The sequence below is a fragment of the Zootoca vivipara genome, chromosome 12 (assembly GCF_965207765.1).
Source record: "Zootoca vivipara chromosome 12, rZooViv2.hap1.1, whole genome shotgun sequence".
Lineage (NCBI taxonomy): Eukaryota > Metazoa > Chordata > Lepidosauria > Squamata > Lacertidae > Zootoca > Zootoca vivipara.
This window is the reverse complement of record NC_142595.1, coordinates 12536845-12550610: the sequence shown is the minus strand read 5'-3', so window position 1 is coordinate 12550610 and position 13766 is coordinate 12536845. Positions and strand designations below refer to the sequence as shown.

General features: G+C 47.1%; 1 protein-coding gene across 1 annotated transcript; it reads right to left on the bottom strand.

Moving 5' to 3' along the window:
* Nucleotides 1-1291: 1291 nt before the first annotated feature.
* On the bottom strand, nt 1292-10900 carry CCDC43 (coiled-coil domain containing 43). Its single transcript, XM_035135835.3, has 5 exons — nt 10712-10900; nt 7140-7227; nt 4631-4766; nt 3189-3247; nt 1292-2111 (listed from the first exon to the last, which is right to left on the bottom strand). The coding sequence occupies exons 1-5, from the start codon at nt 10874-10876 to the stop codon at nt 1924-1926; spliced, it is 636 nt and encodes a 211-aa protein (XP_034991726.1). The 5' UTR covers nt 10877-10900; the 3' UTR covers nt 1292-1923.
* Nucleotides 10901-13766: the final 2866 nt, after the last annotated feature.

The window sequence follows — 13766 nt, the reverse complement described above, 5'->3', positions numbered from 1 at the left end:
TGATAGCGCAAACACACACCATAGATGGAGAGGGAGGCCCATGATGGTCATGTTTTCAGAGGGCTCAATAGGTGCCTCATGAACAAGACATAATGTCCTTGGTGCCCCATGCCTCAAGGACAGCCTCTCCTTGTATGAACTGACCCAGACACTGTGATCATCATGTGAGGCCCTTCTTTGTGTGCCTCCTCCATGGGAGGTCTAGAGAGCAGCGACAAGAGAGTGGGCTTTTTCTGTGGAAGATTAGGAAGTTCTTTTACTACTAGGCGATTTGTTCCATTTCCCTGGTCCCACTTGTCTCTCAACAAAGTAGGTTGCCCCTCCCAACAGCCAAGCTCTCTCTTTTTTGTTCCCACCCAGGGCTACATTGTGCCAGGGTTTAGCTCAGGAACCTGTTTTCTCAAGTCTGATGGCAGATGTTCCTCCTTTTCCTTCACTGAAAATCCCAGGTCCCTTTTTTTTCAGCAGCTTCAGAATTCTTCCACAGAGTTCCCGAAGAAAAAAAGACTGGCCTGATAAGAACTTAAGTCTGAATGAGGCAGATTCTTCCTCTTTACGATAGAAAGGGAAGCAGCACCACTAAGAACCTCCAGTTTAAACATAGTCATATACCCTTCACCCAGACTCAGGTACTGGCATCTGGACTAGGACTGAGCAATATTTTGATATATTGTTCAAAACCATTTTGAAGTCTGTATCATGATAACCGTTTGTTTTTGACCTGGCAATATATTGTGAATCATGGTGTGTGTGCATGCTATGCAAAAATCACCATGTGGGAGAAACAATGAAGCCAGCCAATGCCTCTACGTAGCTCCATCCTTATTTCAGACATTGTGATATTTCGCAGTGTTGAAAACCAAATATTGCCCAGCCCTAATCTGGACACTCTGGCATTTAGCTTCACTATCTTCTGAGAGTAAGGTAAAGGTAAAGGACCCCTGGACGGTTAAGCCAAGTCAAAGGCGACTATGGGGTACAGCGCTCATCTCGCTTTCAGGCCAAGAGAGCCGGCGTTTGTCCATGGACAGCTTTCCAGGTCGTGTGGCCAGCATGACTAAATCGCGTCTGGCGCAACAAAACACCCGTGATGGATCCACACAGTTCTCCCTTTCACTGGGAATTTTAACCCTGGCAAACTATCCTTTCTTACAGACTCTGGGCTGTGAGCAACCTGTTACAAACAGCTTTGGTCCCTCTGTCCCTCCATTCCAGCTCAGCTTGTCAAGAGGTTTTACTACAAATGCCGTACATGACAAAGAGCTAAGGATTCAAACATGTCACGCGCTAATAAAATTCACAGAACTTTACTTAGATGGCAATAATACAACCTTGTTGAAGTTTACAGAGATTTACTAGCCCAGCCCCAAATGAGAAGAAAAACAAAAATTAGGTGATACTTGGCTGCAGAATATTACGGGTGCTGCACTAGGCTCTTAATTCAACTTCATAAAGGGTGTTGCCTCTCCCTGGCTTACATACGTTGGAAACTGGGTTTCATTCACAGTTCCACCAACCAAAAGCAACCTTTGGCTAGAGTGAATATATAAAGAGGTTTCCAAATATGTCCCTCAACCATACAGTTTCCCCATATGTAGTTAATAAAAATAGAAAGGGACGAGGGGAGGGGGAAGGCAGCCACCACACAGTTCTTTGGTTACAGATGTTGGCCACGACCACTGAGCCCAACAAATTGGACAACAAAATGTGTGTGCAGTTTTCTTTCAGTGCTTCAGAGGACTCCCTTCACCCCTCCCCAAAGTCCTTGCCTAGGACAGATTTGCAGCTTTGAAAGCCAACACACACCAAAGTGTTTGAAAGGATTCCTTCCTCTGAGCACTCTGGGTCTGTGTGCATGCTGTGCCATATAAGATAGAGGGGAGGGAAGAAAAGAAAAGAGAAGAGTCCAGCTGTAGTTCCACGCTACCGCTTCCTCTCGCCTTTCTGTGTTCTCTTCTTCTCTTTCTCCTTACGTTCTTGCTTAGCCAACTTGTCCTTCTCCCGCTGGAGTTTGTCTTGCTCCTTCTTCCGATGCGACTCATCCCGCAGGTGCTCTCTTTCCAGCTTCCGGGCATTCATAACGGCTTCCAGGTTTGTGTTTCTGAACAGAGCTGACAAGGAGGGAGTTGAGGAGAACAAGGAACTCGACACACAGAGTGAATTCTGAGTTGATTGCAACAGCATCATTCTTCCTGCGACTGGCACATCAAGACAACTGACCAGAACCGGTTCATGGAAAGATTTAGAGCAAACTTTTTCCGCAGGGGGCCTGTCCACTGTCCCTCAGACCCTGTGGGGGGCTGGACTATATTTTGGGGGGAAATCCCCCCCCACGACTCTCCCCTCCCTTCTCCACAGCACCAAATGAGCCCCGGTGGCTGCTTACCTGTGCCTTGCGAGTGGCAGGGGCTGGCGGTGGCGGCGGGGGATAATGAGGGGTGCAAAAGGGGCTCCAGAGGGGCTGTTTAAAATGGCGCTCAGCCAACCGCGGCTCAACAAAGCCCAGCCCCCTTCCGCTTCTAGGCAGGGCGGGAAGAAGCCAGGAGGTGCCCCCGCGGTGTGTGTGAGGGGAATGGCACAGCCCAAATGATCAGAATCTTCACACCTTCTCAGACCGTCCGCGGGCCGGATCCAGAAGGCAATTGGGCCAAATCCGGCACCCAGGCCTTAGTTTGTCAATCCATGATTTAGAGCCTGGGATCCCTGCATTCAATTCCCTGATCTGTACCCTTGATTTCCAATTACTTTATCTCAACGAACCTCACTTGTATTGAGAGGTAATACAATGAAAACCACATAGCAGCTGCAAATTAGGAAGTGCTTTATAAATTACCTGTAATATCTGTTGTATGAGCTACAGTAACCCAGCCAGTTTAGCTTACAAGAAACAAATGAAACCAAGCTGGACCAGCATCTATTGGCAGATTTTTTCCCCTAGAACACCAGATAAAAAGTGACTCAATAACTCACTATTTACAGCTTGCAACCCAATCACCACCCAGTAGGATTGTTTCATCCTTACCTTCTCAATATTTCCTTCCAGAGGTTCCGTACTATATACAATTGCTACCCCCTCACAGTATTCCCTGCCAATTACTACCCCACTTTTGTTCTCAACCAAGTCAACATTCCCCATCTCACATTACTAGTAATATTGTGGCCTCAGAATACCCTATTTGAAAGGATACATTTTTCGGAACTGACGGTCACTGCTGCTGCCCCAGGATCATCTTCGCCATCTGCTTCAGTGCGCCGAGTTAAGGGCATTTGGTCACTAATTAGGATTTGGGTGATAAGGAATGCTGTGGTGGGAGGGATGTTCTGGTGACAACACAGCATGACCACAACCCCCCAAAAAGGACTGTGAAGCCATACAAGACACTGAAATTTGATTCCCCATTGCCAGAATATTCTGAAGACATTTGCTTGTAGATAAGTCATCCTATCATGAGTATGGCAAGATGGAGATATTCAACCTCTGCTTCTTCCCAGAAGCTGACAATCAGATTCCTAGCCATCACATCTCATAGGTAACAATAAACTGGCCGTTCATGATTGTATCTAGACCATTTTGAAAGCCATCTGTACTTGCACTAATCACAGCAATTTTTTCTGTTAGTTTGCCTGACCAGTCCGCACCAGTTGGATATGTGACAATCACAGGCTGCCAATGTATGGTCTATACTGCAATGAAATAAAAACCTATTTTCTATCTGATGGATTGCCATTGTTGAAATCTGTTTTGATTTAAGGGACAGTTTCAGATCTTTTATTACCCCTCATTAACCCATAATACACATACTGGCCCACAGTGAATGTTCTTATAGTCCAAGGCAGAGAATTTTACTATAAATATGCATGTACAGTGGAACCTTGGTTCTCGAACTTAATCCCGACTCCCAAAATGTTCAAAAACCAAGGTGCGGCTTCCGATTGGCACAGGCAACCCGGAAACAATTGCCGACAGCCGCATGGGATGTTTGGCTTCCGAAAAACGTTTGAAAACCGGAACACTTACTTCCAGGTTTTCAGCGTTTGGGAGCCGATTTGTTCTTCAACTAAGCTGTTCGAGAACCAAGGTTCCACTGTATACTGTAATTTACTGTATACTGTAAACTAAATTCATGGGACAGAGCAGGCTATACTCTCTCCATAGGAACTTGGACCCTGAGATCATCTTTTGAAGCCCTTCTTCGTGCACCTCCTCCACGAGGTCCGGAGGATGGCAACAGAAGAATGGGCCTTTTCTGCAGTGGCTCCGTCTGTGGAATGCTCTCCCTAGGCAGGTTTGGCTGGCACCTTCATTATACACCTTTAGGCGCCAGGCAAAAACATTAATCTTCAAACAGACCTTTGGCTGACCAACATCCAATGCTCTTTTAAAATGTCTTGGGGAGCAGGTGGTTAATTGGGTTGTTTTTATAATATATATATATTCTGTGTTTTTACATTGTGATTTTATGTTGTGACCTCCCTGAGACCTGCGGGCATAGGGAAGTATACAAAATAAATAATAATTATAGTAATAGAGGGGGGAAGGAACCCACGGACTCCAGCCCCTGAATTACTGGATCAGCCAGTCTACAGAGTAGATTCAACATGATTTGGGAACTTGCAGCACAAAGGATATTCCTCATCATCTGTCACCTCAGCATACTGTGCCAGGAGGGCAGCCTTCTGTAGTGTCTCTTCCTTGGCGACCTCTTTGGGCTTCACCACGATTTGTGCCTGCTTTTCAATTATGTTTGCGATAGCTTGGATCTCATCTGGGAAGGAAAGGGGACAAAGCAAGGGTAAAGAAAGAGAAGTCCATGATCACCCTTCAATAATAATAATAATAATAATAATAATAATAATAATAATAATAATACCCCACCCATCTGGCTGGGTTTCCCCAGCCACTCTGGGCAGCTCCAAATAGAATATTAAAAAGATGATAAAACATCAAACATTAAAAACTTCCCTAAACAGAGCTGCCTTCAGATGTCTTCTAAAAGTCAGATACGGTAGTAGTTTATTTCCTTGACATCTGGTGAGAGGGTGTTCCACAGGGCGGTCGCCACTACTGAGAAGGCCCTCTGCCTGGTTCCCTGTAACTTGGCTTCTCACGGTGAGGGAACCGCCAGAAGGCCCTCAGAGCGGGACCTCAGTGTCCGGGCTGAACAATGGGGATGAAGACGTTCCTTCAGGTATACTGGGCTGGGGCCATTTAGGGCTTTGAAGGTCAGCACCAACACTTTGAATTGTGCTTGGAAACATACATAGGCGAGCCGAGTCCTATTTGAATCTCACCCTTGGGGGCTTATGTTCTGTAGTTACAGCACAGCCAAGATACTGGAGAGGAACAGCTTGTGGCCAGTTTTCATGTGCTATTTTGAGCACAAGGCGAGTAACATTTGGAATCAACATCAAAACAATTCGGTATTTTAAGCAGGCCCCTAAAATAACTTCTTGCCCAACTCATCCCAAATTGCTTGCCCGAAATGCATTTTTTAAATCTTGCATCACTTCCAGAAGATATTCAAGCTCTGATGACACATGGAGGGCAGCACAAAATGCTGCTTTGAGCTGAACACAGAAATCATGAAAGATGAAGGTCAGACCCAAGTCATTTTAAGAACACTGGGCACATTTCTACTACTCTTAAACATTTTGATTTTTAAAACTATGTAAACATCATTACATCCATATGTATTTATACGCAAGTGTTGTACATACAAGCATTCATAATATATAACAAAGATTAGTGTTTAAATTTGTCATTTTACACACGTGAAATCAATACCATCTTTGTATTTCCTTAGCTTGTAGATTAAAAGAGGAGCCTATTGATCAGACAGCACATTATTTTACATAATTAAGCAAACATATCACAGGACTATATACTGCATAAGTTCCTAGCATTGCTCCTATTAGCTGTGTAATAATTCTCCAGTAATGTTAAATGTATTCCCACCACAAGTGGCTCAAGTCTCCTGTTGCTGCTTTGCAGTACCAACATTTGCTTTCTGTACCATACATCTTTTGTATTTTCGAAGGCAAAAGCCAATGTTCTGTTATAGCCAGACCTATGGAAAAATATCAAACTTTTATCAAACGGATAACCCTATTAACCTCTTGATAACTAATAAACCTTTATGCCATTTATTCACAGACAGCTGAAAAATCCTTATTAAATCTATTGTTTATAATCTTATAGGTCTCATGTGCTCTTGGTTTTGTTGCACTGCTATAGCTTTGAATTTATGCTTTAATATTTTATTTTATATATACAGTATACTGTTTTTACTGCAAGCTGCCCAGAAAACTGTGTTATGGAGTGGTATATGGGTGCCGCCAAAACAAAAAAAAAATTCTATAGGAAATGCATGCAATATAGAATAGGGGGTAATTTTTCCTTTAATCTGTAATTGCTCTTCAGATTTATTTATTTTTACTTATTTATTTATCCTGTCCTTCCATGCAAAGGAGCCCAGGCAGACAAACAATAAAGCACTTAAAATTTTTTATTATAAACAATTTCAATAAAGGTGCAGGCTGAGAAAGATCTCAATTTAAAAGGCTTGTTGGGCATTTATACAATAATACTGAGAACTCTGGGAGGAAAAGGTGGATTTTTTTGGGGGGGGGGGAATCTCCCCTCCAGAACTGCTGATGGAAGAATGTTTAAATGCATCAGAGTAAAGGCTTTTGTCTTGCAATATACTTATGAGTATTCCAATAAAAACTACTTCCATTGCATATAACAAAAAAAGGCATGTGGGATAGAGGAAGGGCTTCAGTAGGGGCCGAAAAGCCAACAGAGCTTGTCTAATATTCAAGGGGAGGGAATTCCAAAGGGCAGATGCCACAACACTAAAGGCCCAATTCCTACGTTGTGCAGAACAAGGCCTCCTGACAAGACAGTGTGTGCAAGAGATCCTCACCTGCAGAGTGAAAACAATTTTTCTAAAAAGCTTCCGTTATTGTTCCAGGGAACAGATGCCTGACAGATCAAGGGGGAGGGAAATAGGAAATAACGAATAGGGTAAGGGCAGAAATGGGAGAAAAGACTTTCAAAGTTTTGGTCCAGTAAGTTGAAAGCCATGCAGAAAGCATCCAGCAACCACTCCAGTATTGCCAAAGGGAATGTGAAATACCTTCTTTCTTTTCATTACTTCCGTCACTTTGGGCCTTTGACCACCTTTCAACTATTTCTCTGCAAACTTCTTGTAGTACATCTTCATCCTGATTAAAAGAAAAGATGCTTGTCAGTGGAAGAGAAAGGCTTGTCCATCACCAAGACACAGTAAGGGCTTGGAATGCCAAACCTGGACCTGCCCCCTGGCCATTTTTTTTAAAAAAACCATCATAACCCTAACAGAATTTAACCAAGGTGTACCAAAAGTTTAGCTTAGTTGTTTTTGTTTTTATTGTGTATTTTGCATTTTTTTTATATTGCAATTTTATGTTGTGAACCGCCCTGAGATCTGTGGGTATAGGGTAGTATACAAATTTAATAAATTAATTAATAAAAGCTACTTTGCTCTTTTTTTTTACTTTGTACATCACATGTCTGTAACATGCTCATATTTGTATGGTATGCAATGTCTGAGTGCAGGTACTCTATAAATGGGATGCCCACCCCCCGACCATGCCAGTTGGAGCCAATGCTATTAAGGAACTTGATCATTTGGTGAAGAGACTAATTCACAAAGCGAAACACTCTTCAGGTGCACCCACTGATGACTAGTGTGGCAATACAAAAGATGAGATCTTTGATCTCTCTCTCTCTGAAGCATGATGAGAGTTACAACTCATGGAGAGAATTATCTGAGAAAAGAAAATGGCTGGCATTCAGTCTACCAACCTGGTCCTATGAGATGTATCGTGTGAGGGAGAGCAGGGACTTCTCCCTTTTTTTCACTAGCCGTGCCTATCTGTTGCACTTGTCCTGAGTAGGTGGCTAGATCTTGGTGCGATTTAGAACCCTGAAGTGGGGAACCTCCCAATTACGCAAGGGGCCTCAATGAGTACAGGTCCTCCATGTTTCAGAATCTCACCCTTCAACCCACAGGGGGCCGAGGAAACACAACAAGAGAGAGGACAGGACTCACCACCACGGTCCCATGAATAAATAGAACACCTGGGGAGGGCTATTATCTCATTGGACCCCTTACGACAACCCCGCGAGGTAGATCGGCATTGTCCCCACACTGCAGATATGGGTGGAGGGGGAGCTGGTTGGGGGAGGCTTAAAAAGGATACCAACCAAGTTCATGACAAGAAGCTAGATCAGGACCAGGAACAGTGTGTTGAAATTTCTGCCCCTTCAAACTGTACAATGATTCTATGAGCCTTTTTAGCCAGTACGCCACACAAGACTCATTGCATGGGGCTACCTTTGAAGGTGACCCGGAAACTACAATTAATCCAGAATGTGGCAGCTAGACTGCTGACTGTGTTTTACACCTGTCCTGTATGTTTCCAAGCACAATTAAGTGTTGGTGCTGACCTTTAAAGCCCTAAATGGCCTCGGCCCAGTATGCCTGAAGGAGCATCTCCATCCCCATCGTTCTACCCAGACACTGAGGTCCAGCTCCGAGGGCCTTCTGGCAGTTCCGTCACTGTGAGAAGTGAAGCTACAGGGAACCAGGCAGAGGGCCTTCTCTGTAGTGGCACCCACCCTGTGAAACGCCCTCCCATCAGATGTCAAGGAAATAAACTATCTTGACTTTTAGAAGACACCTGAAGGCACCCCTGTTTAGGGAAGTTTTTAATGTTTAATGGTTTATCATGTTCTTAATATTCTGTTGGGAGCAGTGGCAGAGGAAGCTGCTTGGGCACCCGGAGCGGCAAACGTGATGTGCACCCGGGGGTGGGCTGTTGCTACCGTGTTTCTCATATTTTAAGACGTGCCTATAAAATAAGCCATGGCACGATTTTCTGAAGCCTAAAAAATATAAGGCATCCCCCAAAAATAAGACATGCTGGACCCGGCATGAACTAGCAAAGGCAGCAGCCCGCTGGGCTGGGGTTTGCCTTCCTTGTGAGTCTGTTCTTTTACCTCTTGGCGTCGCTATCACTCACTCACGTCAGTCTCTCTTTCTCCTCCTCTCTCTCCTCCCGCTTTGCGTTGGAGATCTAGGCTTCAGGGGCTTCTCCTCCAGCCGCGCTGCAGGCTATTGTTTCGCCCTGGTTCACCCCAGGGCTTTTAGGGGGGCGCTTAGCCTTGCGTTGCCCCTAGACCCCTTAGGCAGCAGCTTTGTGCACGGAGCTTTTCTCGGAGCTCCCGCAGAGCGCGTCCGATGCGAGCGCGAGGAAACCGGAAGTCGGCTCCCGCGCGCTTTGCCGAGCTCCAACGGAGCGGGAACCAGCGAAGGCAGCAGCCCGCCGCCGGCTTGGAGCTCGGCAAAGCGCACGCTGCTGCCTTTGCCGGCTCGAGCTCCAAGCCGGCGGCGGGCTGTGCTTTTGCTGGTTCCCGCTAAGTCGGGGCTCAGCAAAGCGTGTGCTGCTGCCTTTGCCGAGCCCCGACTGAGCAGGACTGAGCGGGAACCAGCAAAAGCACAGCCCGCCGCCGGCTTGGAGCTCGAGCCGGCAAAGGCAGCAGCGCGCGCTTTGCCGAGCTCCAAGCCGGCGGCGGGCTGCTGCCTTCGCTGGTTCCCGCTCCGTTGGAGCTCGGCAAAGCGCGCGCTCAGTCGGGGCTCGGCAAAAAATAAGACACCCCCGAAAATAAGCCATAGGCTTATTTTCTTGAGTTAAAATTAATATAAGACGTGTCTTAAAATATGAGAAACACGGTATGTAGTGTGCATTTGTTGCGTCGCTACGTAGCAACGCTGCACATGCGCACTACGTAGCGGTTTGCTGCTGTCGGCGCTCCATCGCCGTACAGACAGTGCCGGGATCCTCTGCTCACGGCTGCAGCAGCGAATGGAAGATCCTCCACATGTGGCTGCGTGATGGCTGCTCACACTGCCGCGACGGGGCGCCATCTTGTCACCCCTGGAGACACGGCACCGGGAGTGCACTGTCCCCCTCCCACCCCCCATTGCGACGCCACTGGTTGGGAGCCACCCAGAGTGGCTATTTTATATGGAGAAGGGGACAACAGAGGACGAGATGGCTGGACAGTGTTCTTGAAGCTACAAACATGAGTTTGACCAAACTGAGGGAGGCAGTGGAAGACAGGAGTGCCTGGCATGCTCTGGTCCACGGGGTCACGAAGAGTCGGACATGACTAAACAACAACAATTTTATATGGAGAGATCTCTTGGCATCTAGGGCAAGACATGCCACCAACACTTCCCCACTGCCACAGATCGGGACCAACACCCTGGTGGGGTGGGAGGTGCATGTCACCCAAAACAGTTGCTTCCCTGGCGTGCCAGCCATGCGAAGACAGAAAGCTAGCTCGGGGGTGGGGGTGCTAGACTGGCGCACTTTTCTAGGCACCTTTCCAACACCCCTCACAACTGGCCGCCCGAGGTAGCTGCCCTCATGGCAGGGCAGGGCCTGTGGGGAGAAATCCAACCCACTCCTCGCTATCCAGATCAGCTCCTCAGATCAGAAGTGACTCACGGGAGAACCTGGCTTCCAGGCAGGCAAGGGGGGGGGGAAATAAGCTCTAAAACAGAGAGGTGGCACCCGAGACTGTCCGGGTCTTGGCCCCCTTTCCCCCTCGGTTTCCCCCCCTTGTGCTGCAATGCGGTGCGGGGGGTGTCACGCTCACCTGCTCCCCCGCCGCCAGCGCCCCCGCCAGCCCTTCCAGCCGCTCGGCGTCGCACTCGGCCTCGCGCAGCACGCCCCGTATGTACCCGCCGTACACGTCCCCGTCGAGACCCAGAGCCGCCAGGCGCCCCTCCAGCCACGGCTCGAACGCGCAGGGCGCCGCCATCTTGGCTCGCCACCAACCCTGGGGAGGAGGAGGAGGAAGCGGCGACAGCTGCGCGCCTGCGCGGCGGCGGCGACAGCTGCGCATGGGCAGTACGGGCCAGCTCGCGCTTAGCTGCCTCCAGAGGTTGCAGAAAGGGCTGAGGCGACGCCCGCGAAGAGCTGTCAACGGCAAAAGAAACCAGCCCCTGTCGCTTCTTGGCTACCCAGAAACCGAGGGCGGTGAGAGAAAAAGAGGCGCGTTGCTGTGAATTCACGAGGATATGTCATGGGGTTCCTGCAGACGTGCTCGGAAAACCCGAGGGTTACCCAGGTTGCTGCCATTCTGCGTGTCAGCGCAATGCTCAAGTGCAGACCCTCGTTTCGCTCCATGGGAGACTTGCCCCCAAGGAAGCGCGCCGCGTAGTAGGGTTGGGATTTAGCCTCGGACTTAAGGACGGACAGATCCTGCTTCTTTCAGAGCGATCCTTGCTCGACGGTGTGCTCTCTCCCCTTCCTTGGAGGTTTTGAAGTACTGTACAGTAAGAGGTTTTTTAGATGGCCATCTGTGATGGATGATCTAGCTGAGAGATTCCTGCACATGCACGGGGTTGGAGTAGATAACCCTCGGGATCCCAACTCTACAATTCTTTGCAGAGGGTTTTGCCATTTGGAGCCACAGAGAAAGTCTGCTCCAGCCCTTTGTCCTGACAGCAGCCCTGGAATGCCTCGTTTTTCCAAGATAAACATTATCCTGGAAATACTTACTTTTCCAGACATAACGCACCTCACACCGTCCCAGTCACTCACCTGTTAACATGGCTCCAGTCGGTCCATGTCCTCCTTAAATCGGGGCATCCCGAACATGGGCGTAGCCAGGAGTGGGGGGGGCAGCTGCCCCCCCTAAATCAAATAAATAAATAAATAAATAAAAATACTTAACTGGCTAATTGATAACTCAGTTCTGCCCACCCAACCCAAGCCTGCCCACTAAAAAATAAATCCTGGCTACGCCCATGATCCTGAACTACTCAGTAGATGATCCTCATGGTTTTCTCACAGTTTCCACTGTGGAAGGATGTGTGGATCCAGAATTGGCCTCCACAGTCACTTATGGACTCACTGGTAAGACCGTGTTCATTGAAGACAATCTTACTCGGCTATGAGTGATCGCTAAAGAAGAAGAAGAATGGAACTCATATGTATACACTGCACCTTTAGAGCACATTTGAAGGACATTATTTCCCCAAATAATTATAGAAACTATAGTTTGTTATAAGGGACCCAGGTGGCACTGTGGGTTAAACCACAGAGTCTACGGCTTGCTGATCAGAAGGTCGGTGGTTCGAATCCCTGCAATGGGGTGAGCTTCCGTTGCTCGGTCCCAGCTCTTGCCAACGTAGCAGTTCGAAAGCATGTCAAAGTGCAAGTAGATAAATAGGTACCGCTCCGGCGGGAAGGTAAGCGGCGTTTCCGTGCGCTGCTCTGGTTCACCAGAAGCAGCTTTGTCATGCTGGCCACATGACCCGGAAGCTGTCCGCGGACAAATGCCGGCTCCCTCGGCCTATAGAGCGAGATGAGCGCCACAACCCCAGAGTTGGACACGACTGGACCTGATGGTCAGGGGGCCCTTTACCTTCATAGTTTGTTACAGGTTGCTGGGAATTGTAACTGATGGTTAAACAACAATGCCCAGGATTCTTGGAGGGAAATGATGCGTTTTGAATGTACATTAAAGGGATAGTGTGTTCACAAGCATAGACTGCATTAGCTTCTGGATTCTTTTCACATGATCAGCCACCACCACCCATTTTTTTAAAAAATGGGACCAGCATTTACTCCCCACCAGTCTCCTAGCATCTGACCCATTCTCCCAATAATTCTGAAAGATTGTCAGTAGCTCTGAAATACAGTAAAGTACTGGTATATCAATACAGTAAAACATCAAGCCAGCAGAGAAGGCAGTTTAAAACTGGTCCCAATAGTCAGGAAATGCCTAAGAAGAAAGTTAAGTTTTTATGAGGGGAACATACTGTCAAGGAGGAACAAGTTCTTAAAAATCCCCCATCCAAATTCAAATGGCAGGCCAAATTCAAATAGCTGTTCAGTTTTTCTTATATTTCCTTTAAAATACTAAAAACATCAAACAGCTACAGTGCAAGATTCAAGTAGCAGGTCAAATGTATGGTGTTCAGCACAGGCGAGTGAAACCAATTGTCTTTATAGCAACTGTAGGAGGCTGGCAACCAACCAGCCACCTGCCTCTGCTAGTTGATCGATTTCTGATGCATACCCCTGTTTGTGCCCACCATATTTCAGATGTGTTTGTTCCACAAAACAGGTGCCATCAGAAGCCCCTTTAACACCCTAGATGTGCTGTGAAATGAAAATGTTCAGAAGCCATTAAATATATATATATATATACTTGGAAAGATACCGTAGTGCTACACAGAATCAATGCTACACCACCACCCCAAACTAAAAAATGATTGCTTTGGGGTTTCCAGTATTCATTGCAACTGTAGTCTAGGCTGGAAGGATAAAAACCCTGCTTGCTCTCCTAAATGAACCTCAACTGACAAACAAAATGCCTAGTAAGCTGTCTTCAACCCTTGTCATGTTGACACCTTTCCATTCCTTCTAAATAATTCAGACATCTGGGAGGGTAAGAAATAAACTGGCCTGCCCAAAGTGATGCTGAATGAAATGCCTGTACTCAGATTACTATTTAGAAGGCAAACTATTTAGATTAGTTACCCTAAAGCGCCCTAACCTCAGAGTTCTCCATCTTGCTCTTTTGGGTGGCATGATCTATAGAAAACCATCGCTTGCAGCTTTTCCCACCATGGGATTGCAATGACGATGAGGAAAGCCACCCGCACAGCTGTGAAAGTTACAGAATACTGATTCCCCCA